The following is a 21,665-nucleotide window of genomic DNA, read 5'->3' on the forward strand; positions in this document are numbered from 1 at the left end:
CACTCTAAATACAGAGATGGCTGAGAGAAGGCTGAGTCAGAGCGATTGGAGGACTGGGCGGCGTGGGGGGTGGTTTGTGCCAGTGGTGGGGGGTGCGCTGCGGGGGGTAGGGTGGACAAGAAAATGGCCTAGCATCCTCTCGGCATTTCGGTGCTGTTTTACACAGCTCGGCCTCACCCCTGCCTTTTTTTTTTTTTTTTTTTTTTTTTTTTTTTTGTAGGATTGAAACTTTCTGGATAACTGACCCTGTGTTCAGACATGAAGACACTGGGCAAATAGGACATTCTAATTTGGGACTCCTGTTTGTGGCTTAGGAAAAGAAAAGAAAAAGGGGAAAAGCTTTCAGGCACACCCACAGCTCTAGAGACAATGGCCTCATTGCTGCCTATCAGAACCAGTCACAACAGCCTGGTCAGGGGGCCCGGACTGATCTGTTAACCAAAATCGCTCAGCTGGCTGGATAGAAGAGTGCGTGGAGGTACACGCGCATGTGTGTTTTTACGTCTGTACGTCTGTCTGTCTGATAGCCTAATGATCTATAAATTCAACACCTGCCGTCAGCTCACAGCCGCTCTGCTGCTTTCTGCTGGATGCGTCCTCTCTCCCGCTGTGTCAAGTCTGAGCCCTCCGTGTAAACACTGTCGCGGGAGCTGGGGTGTGCCTCCGGGAGAGCCTGCTCACTACCCTTTGTTCCACAGCTCAGTTAACCCTCAGGAAACTACCTTCTCTCCCATCATTCTCTGCTCCCCTTTCTCCTGCTCTGGCCCTCTCACCTATTATAATTAAGTTCACTTTGATTTGAACAGATTGGACGATAGGAATTCATAATGCTACATCCTCACAGTGAAACTAACTGATTAAGTGCTTTAAATTATTCCCCCTGACAGAATGATAAAGTTACAATCTGTTCTGAGATGATCTACAGCTTGCCAGACTCCTACAGCTTCTTTCTACATTCATTTATCTTTTTGTCAAGCAGAGTTTTTTTTTTTTTTTTCCTAAGCTTCAATTCCATAGATCTTTTAAAGTCATCAGCACATCTGAATTATTAATGAGGCTTTAGAGGCAAGGTTCCTGATGGACTGGTTAAAAAAGGTTGTATAGAAATCCAGGACTGTGTACACATCAAAATAATTTCAGCTCCATTTAAAAAACCATTTAGTTCAAGTGTGACATAGATGAACCATTATGCATTTGTGGAAACCAATTTTTTGTGATCTACGATTAAACTAACCTTTCAGAGAAGAGTAGAGTGTGATGGTTATCATGTTTTAAAAGCATTGCCAGGCCGCTGAAACAGTTTCAAACTCCGACTTTTTCCAATGGTTTATGTGTAAAGATGGTTTTCAGAAAAGCAGAACCGGGAGTCTGTCCTGTTTGCCTGAGCTGCCCTTGGTTTTGGCTGTGCCACTGCGGGGACTGATTGTGCAAAGGGATTTAGTGCGAGGCTGGACATGCCAGGTTGGAAAGGAAACTGAACTCTGCTGATGGAAACGAGTAGGTCTTTTGGGCGAAAGACCTAAGACAGCTGCAATTTGCTGAAATTTTTACAACTGCTGCAGAGAATAATTGTTCAGAATTTAGTCTTTACAGTTCAATTCAAAGTTGGCATTTTGACCTTTTGCAGCAGAGAGAATATCAATTTCTTTCTGCTGTCAGTAAGAAAGAGAGCATTATTTCCCCGTTTAAGCTTCATTCTCTCTTTCCTTCTACACTTCTTGCCATGGGAGAAAATCTATGCAGAGTAGCCCCTGTGTTTTGGCCATTCAGCTTCCACACGAGAAGGAGTTATGTTCCGGCACATCCTGGTAATGAGTCGAGGTTTTCATTATGCCTGAGAAACGGGCTTTTTAATTTGGGTGTCTTATGAGATATAAATATGTATGTTGTTGGAGACTTGTTTGGATAGGATGTTGAGGAAATTGAAATATACCAATGCTCTGAGCATCCTAGTAAAATATCCAGGGGCAGAGGTATTTTATGAAGAGATTCTTCCCAAAGGGCATCAGAGGAACACACACTTTAATGATCGTTACTCATCTGCTTCAACAGAGAGTGCTTCAAGTAGGACTGTGACACTTGGGTTTATTGAATCTTGCCTTCCAAAAAGAGACTGTGCCCGAGGAAGGCTACAACATTGGCCAGGAGGAAGAATACTCAGGGAAGGGATTCAAGTAGGTACTGAATATGTACTCTTGGTCCAGGATAAATCCAAATCCCTGAGCTTATCTCCTCTCCCTGCCTTATCCCACAGGCCAGAAAGATTTCTGGGAGCTTCATTTTTGTCCCTGAGATGGGAAGGGCGACAGATCTGGCTGTGATGGCCTCCTCCCTCCACAGAAAAACAGCCCCATTTGTTAACAAGCCTCTTTTGAGGCTGCTGACATCATCACGGCAAGGGTCGTGTGTGACCTGCCCAGATCAGCGATGGGAGGCGTGGCAGTCTCTGAAAATGAGCTAGTCATACGAGATACAACCCAGACACTGACTGCAGAGAGATGATTCTAGAAGAACTGGCACTGTGGTCAGGAGACGGCATCTATGGAGACCAGCTGGCCCATGAGATACACACCAAGGATTGGCAGGGAGGCATGAGCTAGGGAGATGTCCTGGAGCAGGAAGGTAAGGTCAAAGGGATCTGGGGTCTCACACGGGAGTTGCTTGGCTCCAAGCAAGTCACTGTGTAACTGAGCTCAGTTACAGCTTCTCTTCTATAAAAAGGACCTGTGATCAGATCTTCCTAACGCTGTTGTCTAGATGAAAGGGGCTAGTGCTGGTGCACCACTTAGCACAGGTCCAGGTGCCTGGTAAGTAAGTGTGTGCTCTTGAGCGTCTGTTAGTAATGGCAGCCGCCATGACGGCAGAGGGGCAGAGTTCATAGGCCAGTTTTCAATGCCATTCTGCCGCTTTGTGGCTGGATGACTTTGAACAAATCTGTCCTACAGATTCCTTTGAACAGAGAGGTGAACTGCGTGTACATCTGAGCTCGTGTGAGGATCGAGTGAGTTACTGCCTGTAAACTGCTTAGCAGAGTCTGGCACTGAGTGAGCACTAAGGTGTTAGCTTGTCCTGTGAGGTTAGCAGTAACGTGAGTATTCTCAGTACTAAAGGGCTCCCGTGACGATGGGTGGTCCTTTTCCGTGTGGCCGCAAATGAGCTGGGGGAAGAGATCTAAAGGTCATAAACTGGAGGGTTGGCCTGCAGAACGGGGCTTTTGGCAGTAGAGACGACAGAGGAAGATTTGCTTGGGTTATGTTCGTGTGGAAGGAAATGAGAGGAAGGAGTGACCCAGTGTTCTTTCTGGTGAGTCTAGGGTTGCTACCCTGCCATAGGACCTGCATCCTTAAAACACTGGTTTTGTACTCAACAGGTGCCCTGCCCCACCTACAAGCCATCTGTGTCTCCCATTGCTACTTCCATCATGGAGATAGAAGGGTCCACGGTAAGAGCTACAACTTCCTCAAGCCACGAAGAGCCTAGAGGAGTGGGCTGTGGGAGGTAAGAGCCCCAGACCTGGGCTGCCCTGACTGCTTGGGTACCTGCAAGCAGAGAAACAGGCTGGGCTGTGAATACTGAGCCTCTTTGCTGGCTCCGTGGGTTGTCAGTTCTGTGGGATTTCGCTTTTTCACATAACTGCTCCCCAGAGAAGAATGCATGAAAGGGGAGATGATAATACAGCAGAGGTATTTGGAATAATTGGTCCTCTTCCTGCTGTACCACAAGCTGAGGTTCAGAAAGGGCTTAAAAGGAAAAGGTTCCATGTGGATAGAGACAACAGCTGAGCACGGTAAGCCCTAACCAGGAGCTGAAGCCTTCAAAGATAATGCTGGACGGGTTCACAGCTCACTTTGCCAGGAGGAAGGCTGGCACGTGCCCTCTGCCCCTCACACCCCAAGGCCCTCAGGGGATCCCACCCATGCCTACTGCCCTCTTCCCTCTTTGTGGGCAAAGTATGGCTATTTCATAGAAATGAAAACCATCCCTACCATAATTCTATTTGCCTCTTTTAACTAAAGTCTAACGCTGCCATTCGCTGGGCAGAGCAGACTGCCTGCTCTGGCCTTTTTCTGGGGCCTTTGTGCAGCTGACACCCCATAGACAGACTCTTCACTCTTCCCTTTCCGGTGGCAGGGGACCATTCCCTCTCCCCTCCCTATGCAATAGATGTGCGATCTGGTGGGAGACAGGCAAGCAGTTTAGTGACAGGTGCCCACAGCTTATTCTGCATCACCCTTTTATGACAAAGCAGGGATGGGCTGAAGAAGCTGAGTGAGACACTGATTTTTACCCTGTCTTGACTTCCATGGGCCCCGAAGTTTCTATACGCTCCTCTTTATCCTTCAGGAGCCTGTTGCTATAGGAACCTGACAGGTTGATTTAATTGTCTCTATTGGGATGCAGACACCTTTAGGCTTTCCCCATGCTGAAGAAGAGCCAGTCAAAGGTTTTACTGGTCATCTGAGATCTTGACAATGCTGGCAGGAGGCAAAGGCAGTACCTCTGTCTCATTGTACTTATAAAGCTATTCTCCCTTTCAGCTATGAGCCCAGCTCCAGAAAGTGCCAACAGCACAGAACATCAGGAAGCACCCAGGGGGCATTCATATATATATATGAATATATATATATATATTTTTTTTTAAATAAGTCTAGGGAGTAAAGATAACTGATAACTTGATGAAAGGCCTGAAAATATTTAAGACTAATTTATTTTAACATATTTACTGAGCATTTATATGAAGGGTCTGGGTTACAACCTGTAATATTCATACAGAATTTGAAACTTCTCCCAGTTGTGGTAGAACTGTCTATAGAAGGGTCCAGATTTCTCTTTATCCATTTGAACTGGCTTCAGGAAGGATCCTGGACAGGAGTCCTTAGAGATGTTGATGATTTTATGATCATCTGAGTGAGGGCTGAGGCTGAGAGCTTCAGCACACCTCGTGGTCTACTCACTTATTTAAGGTTCAGCCCTGTCAAAGCCTAAAGCAAATTGGACTGAATGGTTTATAAATTGCTTCTCTTGTAGAAGGGTACAGATAATTGAGTTTCTAGCTGTTGGTCTTTTTAAATGCATATACTTTCTCTTCAAATAATTCTTTCACTTTCTACCTTTACCCCTTTCTTCCTTCCTTTTTTCTTTCTTTCTCCTTCCTTCCTTCTTTCCTTCCTCCCTTTCCCTCCCTGTGTGTGTCTCTTTTTTCTTTCTCTTTTCTCTTCTCCTTCCTTCTTCCCTCCCTTCCTCCCTTCTTTCCTTTTCTTTCCTCCATCTTTTCTTTCTTTTCCTTTCTTTTTTTCTTTCTTTCTCTTACTTCCTCTCTTTCTATGCCATCCGTATTCTTTCCTTTTCTTTTTTTCATGGGGAGCAAGAAGGGGCGAGACACAGTATGAGAACTTGTGTGCTTCCCTTCTAAAAGAACCTGAAAGGGGAATGAGGCAGTTTGGAGTCACATGGAAAACAACGGAGGAGACTCTTGGTTCTAGTGAGGGAAAGTACAACAGAGTCGTTTCAGCTAATAGAAGAGAGGTCACAGTGATACCTATTCATCATTGAATGTATCATTAGCCACACACTACAGTCAACTCTCAATTGTGTGCCCAAAGTCCCGGGAAAATTCCAAAGTTTCATCTTATGTCACATTCCATTCCTGTCACAACATCATCTCATCAGAGCTGCTAACAGATTGTATATAAAATGCATTTTGGAATTACTGCCCTCTATCTGCCCAATCCCTTGTTGGGATGAAGCAAATGCCAGAAAGGCAGGTGGCAGGAGAGACTTGGATAATGCAGGGCCTGAGCCGTGAGGCCCCGGATAACTGGGCATGCTCTGTGAGCTGATACACACAACTGAGCAGTTTTCATTTGAGGGCCTACTAACCACACATAAAGGAGACCAATGCTTTTGTCACTAATAAACCTCTGGTCTAAATTAAAAGGAGGATAAAATATGAACTGAGAAGCAGGTTGGCCAAATGGAATAGCTGCAAATGTTTTCCAGCAAAGTTTATCACCTGGCATCGTACTTGGATTTAGCAGGTCTTGCCAAGATAAACACAGAGATGTGGACAGACCGATGGGGGGCTGGGTTGGGGTGGTGGTAATGGGGGGGAAGTGGAGGAAGCTGGGTTTCTTGATGGGAAAATGCTTTTGGACTTGGAGCAAGGTACCAAGGTGGGCAGGGAGGCCACGTGCAGATTTAAAGGCAAGCCAAATGGAGAGAAGTTCCCCCCAATTACCCAACCCCAAAAACCAAGAACACCAAAACAAACTCTAAGGGGTCTAGCAGTAGCAGCAGCATAGCCTCATCGCGCTGAGCAATTTAGAAAGTGGAGGAAGAAGGAGAAATAGGGAAGGAAGAGGAGGGGAGAGGGAAGGGGGAAAAAAAAAAGCAAAACAAACTAAATAAAACCACAAACAGAACAATATAAATAAAAATAAACAAACCAATAACAGAATAAAATTTGTAACTCCTTTTTTTTTTTTTTTAATTTCACAAAAGTTTTCACAAGGACAACGTTATAGAAGAAAACCCCCAGCAGTGGCTAGGTCATGCAGAACCATTAATTGTCATACCTTGGCCCATTCTATTCATCCTTGTTGCACTTTAGAGAGAGAAGTAAGCTATGTGAGTTTTACAATGCTTTTAAACTGTCATATTTCCTGTTGAGCACTTTAACTGGCACATTCTTATAGTTATAAATGTTCTATGGGCACAACTTTATAACCTCCTTTGCAAAGAATGCATGAAAAGCTCTTCAGGATCCCAAACTGGGGTATGTATATGGGTGTGTATATATATACACAGAGATATATATAGTTCTATATAAAAAGATAGCTATACATAATATAGAAATCCATGTATATAGGGAAAAAATAATTTGAAAAAAATTCTTCCACTCATAGGGCTTTTTAACATCCATGTATGCAATTTTGCCCCAGCCCATTCCTGGTCTGAATACTGCACTGCCCTGTCTTTGGTATGGGGGCAGAGGTTCAGACTGAGCCTCACCATTTTGTCAGTAAAAGTGCTTGTCAATTCACACAGCAAGCAAATCTCCAAAGCTATCATGCTTGGGGGGAGAGGGGTCCAAAATCTAAACTCAAAGCATTCACCATAAAAACACCTTTTTAGAGATGGTACAGGTGTGACATTTCTCTCCTCCCCTCCACCCCTATTCTGCTCTATGGAATTTTTTTTTTTTTTTTAAAGTAGACATTTCAAATCGGTATACACCAGGCCAGGGCCAGTCCACACATACATGAATTCAGTTCCAGTGGAGGTGACCGATTTGAAAGAACTACCGCCCTGTCCAAAGCCTGATTTGCATGCATACAGCATCTAACAACTCTATATTGAAAAGGGGATTTTTCTCCCTTTCCTCTCATGCTTACTAACTTAAAAAAAAAAAGGAAGGAAAGAAGGAAAACAAAAGAAAAAAAAATTATACCAAAATGTGTGTTTGGCTCACTGTTGCACACTTCTCCCCCACCTCGTGACGACAAGGAGCAGCTCGCTGCTGTTGCCGTCATTCGCCTGCCTAAGTGAATCGGCCGTGTTCAAGAAACTGGGGAGGGGTTTTCCCACTAGCTCCTTGCTTTGGGACAGTCAGCACCATGCAGCTGGGCCAACCGTCCGAGGTGGTGGCTAGCTTTTGTCTTTGTTGAGTCAACTGTGGCTCGATTCCCCCTACCTGCTGATTTATTTAGCATGTCAGCTCCTAGAAAAACATGATCTGCCGCTGGGTTTATCTTCCTCACGCTCTACCGCGGCCCCAGCCCTTGCTCCTACCTGGCATCGGGGCCCTAGCTAATCAAACAAAGGGGAGTAAAAAGGTCCCCTGAGAATGCATGGAAAAATACTCGCTCTTTCCTGAGCATTATTTATTCTGTACATAAGGTAAGTAATTCACCTTTTTAAAGATGTAAAAGTCCCAGGAAGGCAGTTTTTAATGACTTACATCTGATATTTATGATACATATGGCTTTTCATCCCAAATGTCAAAAGTGAAAGAAAAAAAAATAGCTAGTCATATGGCATAAGGAGACAGAATAACAATTTAATACGCAATCAAACCTCTGTTCACTTAAATTAAATGACTAGAATTTGATACAGCCACTAATGGGATACTATTCTTTCCTCCACAGTAAGGGCAGAAACGTTCACACGAACTCCCAGAGGAAGTGAGCTCTGGGACAAAAAGGCCTTGGTGAGTAAAAAATCTTGGATGTTCTCTTATAAAAGCAGGTGCTTAATAATCATCTACACAAATGGCGAAAGCCTTTTAAATGCTTTGCTAGACTTCAGTCCAGAGAGTGGAAACAATCGATATGTTTTTGTTGCTGTTTTGGTTGCTCCTTTCAAATAAATGTGTATGTATATATTACTGCATGTGTATTACAAAAAAAAAAAAAAAGGAAGGAAGGAAAACAACAAAATCAAAACCCGAAGCACCCTGATAATCCTGATAAATCAGAACAAACTTTTCTTCTACATTGACTAAACTTGCTTTGCATAACTGACATCGATCACAGTGGCTCTCCCCTACTCTGCGAACCGCTTCCTGCAGTGAGCTGTTTATGTCTGGAGCATGCCTTTCGGTTATTTCTCCCCTAGAATCATAAATAACTTTTGGTCCTTCTGCTTATTTGCTGTTGTGCTCAAGGGTTTTATGGTGGTGAAATAAAAATGACAACCACATGCACACTATCATACATATGCAAATATGTGTAAAAAAAAGGGGGGACTACAGGGGAAAAGGGGGAAAGTTACTGTTGGAAACACCCACTGGGGAAATGAGTGGCAGATACAGTTTCACACACGGTGGCAGTGGCTACACATATCAGAGGCGCTCTTCCTGCACGTACTTCTGTTTGTCTCGGGACTCCCGGGACTTGGGTCGGTTCTGTCGGTTTGCCGTGGACGGGATGGAGTGCACGGAGGAACTCTTCTTGCTGGAGGACTGGGACGAGTGGGAGGAATGGGAGAGGCTGGCCCGGGACTGGCCGGCGTTGTGGTCGAACTGCATCAAGCAGAAGATCAGGTCTGTCGGCACGAGCTCAAACTCGTACGGGGGGTTGGTGATGACATACCTGCATGGGAGAGCAGAGGGGTCAGGGCAGGAGGATAACTGGGCGCATAGTTCACCCCCCTCTGAACCAAGAGACTCCTCGGGTCTTGAAGAGCATCTGGAGGATGGGCTTCTAGCTGGTCCAAGGCCTTCAACATTGTCTTCCAAGCTGAACTAAACCTTCCTCTCTTTGGCTCGGGGCAGGAGGCCCATACGAGGTCTGGCAGAGATGCTGAATTAGTGCCTATGACAGGAGAACCAAACTGTGCTTCCTACGATCCATGTGCCCCTTCCAATTCAATATCAAGTTCAAGTCTGATTCTGAGTGGCCCAAATGCATTGCAGCTTTTGTTCAGACACACACACAGGATCAAAAAAAAAAAAAAATACTGTTTTCTCTATAGTATTACACCTCAAAGTGGATCCTCAAGCCAGACATACCAAGGAGTCTCACTTCTGGCTGTATACTATAATCTTTATATGTTAAAAAAATTATCTTTTCAATCCAGAGCAATTAAATCAGAGAACTCAGAATATTTTTAAAAAGCACCCCTGGTGATTCTTTTTTTTTTTTAAGATTTTATTTATTTATTTGTCAGAGAGAGGGAGAGTGAGAAAGTAAGCACAAGCAGGCAGAGGGAGAAGCAGGCTCCTTGCTCAGCAGGGAGCCTGATGTGGGACTTGATCCTAGGACGTTGGGATCATGACCTGAGCTGAAGGCAGCTGCTTAACCAACTGAGCCACCCAGGCATCCCACCCCTGGTGATTCTAATGTGCAAGCAAAGCTGGAAAATACTCATCTTACAGCATTGTTTCTGGAGGTGTATTATACAGACACACTGAGTTTGGTAATTCTATGACGTACTTTTAATTTAGGATCACTGTGAATTTATTTTAATGCAATTTAAAAAATATAAAGAATATAAAGAAAATATAAAGAATATAAAAAATAAAGAATTAAAAATATATAGAGCATACAAACTGTTATATTTTTCTGCTTAAATTGATAATACATAGTTTTCTTAAAATAAATACATAACAGTTTAAAAAGTCCATTAAGGGGCGCCTGGGTGGCTCAGTGGGTTAAAGCCTCTGCCTTCGGCTTAGGTCATGATCTCAGGGTCCTAGGATCTAGCCCTGCATCAGGCTCTCTGCTCAGCAGGGAGCCTGCTTCCTCCTCTCTCTCTCTCTGCCTGCCTCTCTGCCTACTTGTAATCTCTGTCTGTCAAATAAATAAATAAAATCTTTTAAAAAAAAATAAATAAAAAGTCCATTAAAAATATAGTCAGTAAAAATATAGGCATCAAAGATATGGCAGAGGAACCATCTACCTTAAACACTAGCAATATGAAGTATCTGTTAGGTACCAGCAGAATGATCCCAGTAGCTGGAGTTTAGAGGAGATGCTCCTATTCAGGAACTAACCTATAAAACTTGATTTCTTCCCACAGTATCTTTACATCTGATATGAGTGATTAAAGAAAAAACCTCCCATAACCTTCAAACTCAGTGTTGGATGTAATGTGTACAGAGTCTGTTTCATACTCAGAGCACGTACACAGGTATTCATTGTCGTCATTGTCGGGGACAAGAGAAGGTATTTCTGTCTCTGCATTTGGGTTGGGAGAGCAGAGTAGAAATATACTCACCTCTTCGTGCATTGGCTGGGGGTGCTGAGGTGAGCATCTCTCAGCCGGTAAATTCCAAAACAAAGCATATTATATGTTTTCAGAGCTTTGCAGAACAGATCGCCATAACAACCACCATCCTGGGAGAGAAGGAAAGAACAGAGAGAAACATTTTTATTTGTCTGAAAGCAGAAGTCCGGGGGGAACAGACCCTTTTCATGAAAGCTCGTGTTGGTGTCTCCTGAGTTGGAGGGTCTGTCCCAAGGGACCGAGGCTAAAGAAGTCATTGTGATTAACAGCTTACATCTAACACTGGTCATTTTTACAGATCAGATAATGATGGGGTTCTCCGCCAGTTCTCGCCAGTTTTCCATCTGTAGCAATGAGAGCCCTAAAGAGAGTGTGCCTCTCCCTCATTTGAAGTGAGGGTATAAAGCCTGAAGGTCTCAGATGTATGTTTGGCTGGGAAGAACCCAGCTCTGCGAAATGGTGATTATGTTTAGCCCCGGCTCAGCTGTAATCACTGTGATCTGACCGTGTTGTCAAAACGGCTCGAGTGATAATTAAAATCACTGCAAGGAGAAAAGACCCCACCAGGTACTATGGTGACAGACTCTTTCAGGGAAAGGACTGTGTGAAAAGCACAATTTACAGACCTCAGAGATGGCACTGGTGGTAGAGAATGTGTTTCCCCAGGAGGCAGGGAGCTGCAGGCTGTATAAGTGGGATTCACAGTCCTAATCAGTTCACGGTCACCTTCCAAGGGTCTGGGGTCTGATGTGGAATGTGAAAGCAAACCCACTCACTTGGAAATACTGGCTTCATGCAGCCAGGTGGCTTTAGGTGGGTGTTGGAATAGGAAGGGCCCTGAAGAATGACTTCTCTGGGAATAAAGTGGCTGCCTTTTTCCTCCCTGTCATTGGAATTTCAACATGGCCATCGTATGACAGAACACAAATGGGGCAAAATCTTACCATTATTTAAAGTCTTTACCTTCCAACGTTCATCAGTAAGTCAATGACAGATCCCAGTCTGACCTAGGTCCTTGCCCATAACCACACCAAAATATGGTGCAAGTCGGCATCAGGGTTTCAGAAGAAATAAAGAAAGTGGCCCTTTCCTTGGGCAACACTATTATTGAACAATAAATACATTTGTTCCCAAGACTTGTGGCTCCACCCCTTGAACACATCCATGGAGGTGGAGTAAGGGTGAGAATCATGGTCAAGTCTACAGACTTTGGCCAGAGTATGTGAACCCAGTGGGTGTGTGGGGCCCATAGGACCACAGGTGCTGGTCATCCCCTCTGCGGCAGGGAAGGCGTGGAAGAGAGTGACTCGGTCCAGCCTCAGAAATGCAAAGACCCAGGTCCAAAGTTAGAGCCATTAAAGGATCCACGTGAGATGCTGTTTGTTTGGCCAGTGGCTCTAGGTGCATGTTGGTGTTTTAAAAACTTCCAGGCCCTGAGTCAAACCCAGATACAAACACTCTGAATCCCAGGAACTGGGCATGGCCATCGGTGGTTTCTAAAAGTTTCTCGTGGCCTAGCAATGTGCCTTTGGGGTGCAGCAGCCCTGAAGTATGTAAGACCCGTGGAAAGGGGGTCCCGGCCTTGGCTGCATGCTGGAACCACCCAATGACTCCTGACTCATGGTAGAAGACACCTATGGGAGTGAGGAAGCCCACAGGCTCTGAAGCCAGGATTTTTGGTTAAGATTCCTCATCGGGCCAATCCTCTCTCTCTGAGCCTCAGTCTCCTTAGAGTGTCTGATGATAGAAACTGTCGAAGGATTGCCATGGGAATAAAAATGAACGACTGTATGTAAAGCACAGGGCCTGCTAGCCAGTAAACCGTAAACATCGCCTTGTAGTTATTTACCATAAAGACCAGAAAAGGTAGGTGCCTAGCTCCTCACTCTCTGGCACCCCGTTCACTCAGCCCAAGTTATATTCCCATTCAGTGGGCTCAGGGAACCTGTACACCATGAACTCACCCCCAAGTCCGCAAAGGGTCCATCCAGCAGTGCTAACTGGGCCACGCGGCAGCGGTCCCTATTGGCCAGCGTCTGGGGGGTGCTGTAGCCCCCTCGAAGTGCATTCTCCTCAGCAATCAGGGCCTCAAGCTCTGGCGTGGCTCCCCCGGTCACAAGGGTCCGGATCAGAGTCAGGATATTGTCATTGAAGTATGTCTGGGGAGAGAGTTGGGGGGAGAAAGTCCTTTAAGCAAACACCCTAACATCACAACAACAGACATCCAAATTACAACTTTTCTTGGTATCACTTGTTTAAAGTTCTGGCCTGTCTCTTCAAATAATTTTATGTGGGAAGTGAAAAGACAGCAGCCTCCAATTATTCCATTCTTTTCTCTCCTACTTGGTTCTGCCAGGAGAGCCTGACTTTTAAAAAATCACTTCAGGGAACTTTCATTAAAGGGCTGAAATCTAAATGGTTCCTGTTTACTGTGATTGGTGTGACTAGGAATGCAAATTCTGCTTCCTCTCTTCAAGTCCCACAGGTCTGCTAAGGGACTTTGGATTTGTGACACGAAATGCAGCCTGCCCAGGCGCTATCCCAAGTATAACTACCTCTGAGGTCCTGTCACCTTATGCCAGGAAGTAGCCTTCTCCAGCAGTGGCAAAACGTCTTCCTGTGTTGGAAAAAGATGCCAAGAGCATCACGGAGGCCACATGTTCTACAATACTACATGCTTTGATAATAATCTAACCCAGAAACCTCTCTCGATTAAATATGCCAGATAAAATTATGAGGAGGAGGATGCCCTGGTGTGTGCACTTTTTTTAAAAAAGTCATCTCAATAATCTGAGGCAAATATAGCACATTAGAGAAGTTTCCCTCAATTGTACATTTGTCTCACATCTGAAACATAACAGGTCTGTCAGGAACAAAACAATGGGAGTTTAAAAAAATGAATAGGGTGTCAAATAAAAGAGCTCAAAAAGACATTCGTCATCCAGACTAATTCGAGAAAAATCTCAAGTAAGGGTCTGCATTCCATTTTTCATGGTAAGAAGAAATCAAGCAGGTGAAATGAATTCAAACCAGAGTTTGCCTGTGGCTTCTGACAGCGTACGGACCTTTGGGAGTGGGTTAGGAAAGACAGCTACATTTCACCTCAGCGATTTCTCAGACACTTGATCTGGCAAAATGTAGTGGGGAATAAACCAGATAAGGATGGGTTCTCTTGCTGGGGGGCCATCACTGGTTCTCTGTCTTGGAGGAGGTTGACTAACCAGCTCTAGGCTTTGATATTCTCAACTGCAAAATTAGCACAGTCATTAAGATCAAGTACATATTCGAGGAGGACCTCTGAGTTCAGATGATAGCTACTCCGGGGCCAGGGTTCACTTTCTTCATTGAAATACTTGAAAAACCTAAAACCGGCAGAGCAGAGTGATAGCCAATTCCAACAGCAAAGAAGACTAGGAATGTTACTCAGGAGTCACCTAAGGATAATGCATGTCTCCTCCACCAGAGCTCAGATGTGCCCTGGGGCACAGCAACAGGACAAGGACAAGCACAGGGGGAACTGTTGCTGTCTGGGTCAAGGGAAAAGAGTCAGGCGGTAGGTTTAACACTGGCTTCACGTCTTAGCCACTGTGTGACCATGGAAAGTTGTCATTGTTGTGCCTCAGTTCCATGATCTGTAAAATGTATGAGCAGAGTGGTTATAAGGCCGATAGAACTAATACACGTGAGGCACGTTGAGTAGTGCTTGGTGCCCAAGCAGCACTGATAAATGCTTCTGACGGGACAGCAGGGACTGGGAGCTTTCCTCTGTGAGAAGACCTGTCAGCTCATCCTTGGCCTTCCCTTCATTTACATTTGGGGTGAGGGATGGGAAAACCAAGGCCATGTATTTCATCCTTGAACCTGTACTTCTCAATCTGCTTCCATTTGAAGACCCTGTTTGGGCTCAGGAATGACACAGCAAAGGCACCAGGGCCCTGCATCCTGGGATGGGACAGTAGTAATGGGAAGAGCCATCAGAGGTGTGTTCTAGTGGAGGTGGCCTTGGGGCACACCCGCAAGCATTTCCAAAATTTTCAGAGGTAAATCCTCTTTCATTACAGTCAGCACATCAGTAGAAGCAGGAGACCCCTCCTTAACACTGTGGCATGATAAATGTGTGAGTGCTGGGCATGGAACTTTGACAAGGGCCTTTGCACTCTAATTACCCTTTTTAGATCAAGACCAAGAGGAGGAATTTATCAGCTTGCAAAGGGGGCGGCAGAATATTCATGACCTTGTATACTGAACTCTGTTTTTTTGGTAGAGAGAAATAAAGGTAGTGAGAAATTTAAAAAGCTAGTATAAATAGTTTTTAAAGGGAACCACAGTATTTAAGATATAAAAGAAAAGCATCATTTTGACTGATTAAATGGTTGCTGGAAGAAGTAAAAGAAAAAGAAGCACCTGTTTTAGAATTCAATTTTTAAAAATATAGTTTCTATAAGAAGTAAAAGATGAGATTATAAGAAAGAGGACTTCATATAACTTACCCAATTATTTTTATGTAAGATATTTAAATTAAAATGAATGTGATTAGAGATAATTAAAAGAACCCAACATTCTTTCATGACAAAAATATTCAATAAACTAGGAGTAAAAGGGAATTTCTTCAACCTGATAAGGGACATGTGTCAAGAACCCAAAGTTAGCAGCAGACTTATTGGTAAAAAACTGAATGGTTTCCCCTCAGAATCAGGAACAATACAAGGAAGTCAGCTCTAACCACTTCTATTCAACACAGCATTGGGAGCTCTAGCCAAGGCTAGAAAGAAATGAGGTAACCATATCGGAAAGAAAGATGTAAAACTATCCCAGTTTACAGAGAATATGATGTTATATATAGAAAATTCTAAGGTATCTCTTAAAATTCAATTATAGATAATAAATGTGTTCAGCAAGTTTGCAGGTACAAAGTCAATATACAAAAAATCATTTGTATATCTATACACTTGTAATGAATACAAGAATAAAATTAAGAAATTCTATTTATAATAGCATCACAAAGAATAAACACTTAGGAATAAACTTAACCAAGGAAGTACAAGATTGGTACACTGAAAACTACAAAATATTGTTGAAACACATTTTAAAAAATCTAAATAATGGAAAGGCATCCCATATTTATGGATTAGAAATCTTAAAATTATTAAGACCGTATTCCCCCAAACAATTTACAGATTCAGTACAATCTCTGTCAAAATACCCAAAACCATTTTTTTTTTAAGATTTTATTTATTTATTTGACAGAGAGAAATCACAAGTAGATGGAGAGGCAGGCAGAGAGAGAGAGGGAAGCAGGCTCTCTGCTGAGCAGAGAGCCCGATGCGGGACTCGATCCCAGGACTCTGAGATCATGACCTGAGCCGAAGGCAGTGGCTTAACCCACTGAGCCACCCAGGCGCCCCCCCAAAACCATTTTTATAGAGATGGAAAAGCTGAGTCTAAAATTCATATGAGGGGCACCTGGGTGGCTCATTTGGTTAAGCATCTGCCTTTGACTCAGGTCATGATCCCAGGGTCATGGAATCAAGCCCTGCATTGGGCTCCCTGCTCAGTGGAGAATCTGCTTCTCCCTCTCCCTCTGTCCCGTGCCTTGCTTGTGCTTTCTCTCTCTCTCTCAAATAAATAAAATCTTTAAAAACAAAAAAAGAGTAAAATTCATATATAATTGTAAGCACTCCAAATAACCGATCTAAAAGAGATACAGTTGAAGGACTCACACTTCCTGATTTCAAAACACACACACACACACACACACACTACTACTATAATCAAAAGAGTATAGTATTGACATAAGGACAGACATGGGACTGAAATGAGAGTCCAGAAAGAAGCTCATATGCTTTTGCCCAATTGATTTCAACAAGGGTACCAAGACCATTCCATGGGGAAAGAACATAGTCTCTTAAACAAATGGTGCTACAATTCTTGGGCTTCCATATTCAGAAGAATAAAGTTTAACCCCTACCTCACACCATATATAAAAATTAATTCAAAATGGATCAAAGACCTAAATGTAAGAGCTAAAACTATGAAACACTTAGAAGAAAACATAAGGTAAATTGTTATGACTTTTGATTTGAAAATGAATTCTTGAATATGACACTCAAAGCACAGGCAACTGCCTCAAAAAAGATCAATTCAACTTCAAAGTTAAAAATTTTTGTGCATCAAAGTACACTATCCACAAAGTGAAAAAAAAACTTACATACTGAGAGAAAATACTTGTAAATCATATTTCTGATATAGTATCCAGAATATATATATAATATATAATCTTATGTAAGATTACATATATAAAATCTTCTATCCAAACAACATAAAGACATATAACCCAATTTTAAAAATGGACAAAAGACTTAAACATTTATCAAAAAAGATATACAAATGGCCAACAAAATAAATGAAAAGATGCTCAACATCAGTAGTCATCTGGAAAATGGAAATCAAAACCACAAGAGATACTTCTTTACACCCACTAGGGTGGCTATAATCAAAAAGACATAACAAGAGTTGGTGAGGATGTAGAGAAAGTGCAGCCCTGACACTTCATTCTGCTAGTGGGAATATAAAATGATACTGCCACTTCAAGAAACAGTTCAGCAGTTCTTCATATGGTTAAACAGAGTTATATAACCTAGCAATTCTACTTCTATATATACACCCAAGAGAAATTTAAAAAATATGTTCATATGAAAACCTGTATACATGTTTATAGCAACATTACTCATAACAGCCAAAAACGGAAATAGTCTAAATGTCTATCACCTAATGTATGCATAAATAAAGTGTGTTGTATCTGTGCATGAATATTATTCAGTTATATGAATGTTATTCATACAATAAAAATGTACGAAGTACTAACACCTTGGAAACATGTTAAGTGAAAGAAGTCAGTCACAAAAGACTACATATTGTATGATCCATTTATAAGTAATGTCTAGAAGAAGCAAATCTATAAAGATAGGTAGTACATTAAGTACCAAGCTTACGGCTTGGTCGGGAGGGAGAAGAGTTTAGTGGGGGATGCTTCAGCATATGGAGGGTTTTTTTGAAGCAATGAAAAAATGTTCTAAAATTGACTGTGGTGATGGTTGTACATATTTGTAATTACACTAAAAATCACAGAATTGTACATTTTAAATGGGAGAATTGTATGGTTATTATATTTCCATGAAGGTGTTAAAAGAGAAATAGTTAAAAAGATAACTAAACTTATAATGGCCAGATTTTTATCCATTAAGAAGCAATAATTAATAATACTGTATTATACAGTGAAAAATTTAAGTAGGTAGATCTTATGTGAAGTGTTCTTACCAAAACAACAGTGAAAAAGAAGCACTATGCTGTAGAACTAAAAATCACATAGACACAAAATCAATGATGTGGAAGTAAGAGTAAGAAGTTGGCTGAAACTACATAAAGAAATGTGTAGAGATGTTTCCTTGCTTTTCTTTTCTTTTCTTTCTTTTTTTCTATCTTTATTTTTATGAGAATGCTGGTAGATATTGAAGAAAGACAACAGACGACAAATTGATAAATAGCAAGTATTCACAAAAGCTAACACTGTAAACAAAATTCGAGCAGGTCAAAATGAGTAAGCAAGCAAGAAAACAAATGAACACAACCTGTCCTGAACTGAAGAATGAACTGAGGATATGGATTGAAATGGCTCACCAACTGAATGTGGCCATCACTTAAATCTGTAACAGGTGAATATTTAAATTTAAAATATTACATGAAGAAAAAAGGTGACATAACACAATGCTGTAAGGAAGAAAAAAATGTTCATGATCAGGTTAGCCAGAGACTTCTCTAGAAAACTTAAGAATGATACCAACTGAGTTTTAAAAGGATACATTTATTCCAAGAATTCTACATGCAGCTAAATCATCAATAATTTGGGAAGGCAATCGAAATACTTATAAAAAAAAAAAAAGCATTTTTGAACCTCTAACTGTCTAAGCATTTATTGATGTACTTCATTAAAAAAAAAAAATGTTCAGGAACAAAAATCATCATCCTTCAAGATCATTTGAAACTTCTAGAAATTAAAAAAAATGAGCAAATTTTGTTTAAAAATACTGACGAAATATATTGAAATATATTGAAACATGGAATTTAAGAAATGATGGTATGTTTTATTACTAAATGCATATGTCAGAAATAATTCTTGAAAGAAAAAATGACAAAATTATTTGTTAATATGCTAATATTAATTTATTTTCAGAAGTCAGACACATGAGGTAGGAGAGAGGAGGATGGATATAAAGGAAGAATCAGAGCTAGATTTTTCTAGATAATAATGCTTAGAAAATATACTTTCAGACATATTTACAAAATGTAAATTGTAAATTGATTCAATTGCAAAGGTTCTCAGATTTATTCAAAAGCCAAAATGAAAATCAAACTCTGATATTTTCAGAGAGAAATAGGAAAAAGCAAAAGAAAACTGTATTTCAAGGGAAAAATTTTAAATGTTACATTAAGCAAGTTAGCTTTGTATTGATAGTTAAAACTTACAATAAAGATATAACCTACTTATGCACAGAATAATATAACTGAAATATAGAAGGTAAAACTAATTAACAATTAGAGTAAAATAAAAGTGGACTGAGGGTGATATGTAAAATATGACTGTGTTTCTAGCTTTCATAGCTCAAACAGACCAAACTATGAGAAAATTAAGGGTATAATAAAGGCAATTTAGTAGATTTGTGCTTAACTTTGCAATATTTTTAGATAGCTTCCAAACAGTAATTACAAAAAAGCGATCAACGGTTCGAAGTATAAAATCTCAATATATATAGTGAAATATAAGCTGCAGAGTCTACATTTAGAAAATTAAGATAACAGAAATAAAAGTAAATACCCCAACCTATCCAAGTTCAAAAGAAAAGTATTCTAACATGTAACTATAGTTCAAGATGGAAATTAAAACTTAGAATATAGAGTATTTAACAATTAACTATTTGAAAATGGGATATAAGAATGTCATGGATTAAGGCCAAAGTTACAGAAACAAATTCAGAGCTTGAAATGATTTTATTATTAAGTGCAAAATAATTATAATAATGCTAAGCATTAAAAGAACTTTTATTGTCCTTTTTATCTTCAAAAAGCAGAAGGATGAAATAATAAAGTATCAATGAAATCACAAGAGGATATTTATTAAATTGATAAATACAAAAAATCTTTGAAAAAATAAACAAGACTATGATAAATATAACTTAAGAAAATGAAATTAGAAATAAGAAAGAGAACATAGTGTCATATAGGTTTAAGAATTAATACTCCTGGGGCACCTGGGTGGCTCAGTGGGTTAAAGCCTCTGCCTTCAGCTCAGGTCATGATCTTGGGGTCCTGGGATTGAGCCCCACATTGGGCTCTCTGTTCAGTGGGGAGCCTGCTGCCCCCTCTTTCTCTGCCTGCCTCTCTGCCTGCTTGTGATCTCCATCTGTCAAATAAATAAATAAAATATTTAAAAAAAAATTAAAAAATAGAATTAACACTCCTATCCTGGAAGCTCTCTTTAGTATCACAGCTCCTGGTCCTGTCTAAGAACAGTTACTATTGTTCAAGGGAAAGTAAAATAATGATCATCCACAGACAGAGGAGATTATTAGGAAAAAAATAAAAAGGAATACCATGGTCCTTAACATGTTAATTGGATGTTATAATGTCATATTTTTCCAGTAAAATTTTAAGTCTGACATCTAGCTATTAATAGAGTCAACTGGACTTATTTATTTATTTAGAGAGTGTGTGTGAATCAGGGGAAGGGGTGGCAAAGGGGCGGAGAGAATCTACACAGGTTCCATGCGGGGCTCTATCTTAGGACCCTGAGATCATGACCTGAGCCAAAATCGAGAGTCGGGAGGCTTCCCTGAGTAAGCAACTCAGGCACCCCTCGACTGGACTTTCTACAAACTTGATACAACTGTGCTAAATTTCCTCTAGAAAGAGTTTATGAAATTGTCCTCCCAGGGATCATAATATTAAATATTTCATAAATTAACATTGTAGACAACAATGTAGACAACAGTAAAAATGAGAAGATCCATCAACCAGAATAGATTACTGAGAAAAATAGTTTAATAGTTCTATGTACAAACACAGGAGTTGGCAAATCTGCCCCTTGGGCTAAATCCAACCTGCCACCTGTTTTCTTAAAGTTTTATTGGGACCCTGACATACCCATTTGTTTACAAATGGGCTTTGGGGCTATAATGACAGAAGTCAAGTACTTTCAGTGGAGTCTGTATGGCTCTCAGAAACCTAAAATATTCACTACCTGGCCCTTTACAAAAAAAGTTTGCTGATCTGTTCTTTAATATGATAAAGAAAAAATGTTTTTTCAAGAAATGATTTAGGGGTAACTGGCGATCTGGAAAAAATTCTCTAACAATATGGTAATTATTAAATAAATCATGATATACTTATATTACTTACATTGTCCAGATACTAATATTATGTTTTCAAAGAATATTTAATGGTACAGTCAAAATTATATGATGTGATAGTAAAATATGCAAAAAGGCAAGATCCAAATAAACAACATGACATAAAATTCATGTTAAAAGGGCAGACCTCAACTGGTAACAGGTTTATTCATGTAAAAATAGTTGTACTTAGTACCCCAAAATTCTACTTGGTGACTAAGTCTTGGTGATAGAATACTGATTGAGTTTAATTTCTCCTATAATTTTACTTATTTCATCTATTTTGACTGTGAAAATATATTTACATTACATTTCTAAAAAAGGAAATGAAATTTATGTGACTCAGTAGCAGAACACCATGAAAAAAATCCTCTTCAAAATGGGCAAAGAAACTGAATAGACATTTTGCCAAAGAAAACATACAAATAGCCAACAGGTACATGGAAAGGTGCCCAACTTCCCTAACCATCAGAGAAACACAAATCAAAACCACAA

The 21,665-nt window shown here is 40.9% G+C and overlaps 1 protein-coding gene across 24 annotated transcripts in view; it reads right to left on the reverse strand.

Moving 5' to 3' along the window:
• KCNMA1 (potassium calcium-activated channel subfamily M alpha 1) overlaps positions 1–21,665 on the reverse strand; it is a 730,733-nt gene that overhangs the window by 8,484 nt on the left and 700,584 nt on the right. For 14 of the 24 annotated variants that reach the window (XM_045083521.1, XM_045083542.1, XM_045083541.1 and 11 more), the window contains 3 exons: positions 12,693–12,887; positions 10,720–10,838; positions 8,868–9,092 (listed from right to left, as the gene is read on the reverse strand). In XM_045083521.1, coding sequence (XP_044939456.1) covers positions 8,868–9,092; positions 10,720–10,838; positions 12,693–12,887 — 539 coding nt within the window. Of the gene's footprint in view, positions 1–6,462; positions 9,093–10,719; positions 10,839–12,692; positions 12,888–21,665 lie in introns of those variants that run through there. The other 10 variants (XM_045083539.1, XM_045083540.1, XM_045083546.1 and 7 more) reach the window with 2 other exon arrangements.

Source organism: Mustela putorius, unplaced genomic scaffold (genome assembly GCF_011764305.1).
Source record: "Mustela putorius furo isolate JIRA1106 unplaced genomic scaffold, ASM1176430v1.1 tig00000698_pilon_pilon_pilon, whole genome shotgun sequence".
In the NCBI taxonomy this organism is placed as follows: domain Eukaryota; kingdom Metazoa; phylum Chordata; class Mammalia; order Carnivora; family Mustelidae; genus Mustela; species Mustela putorius.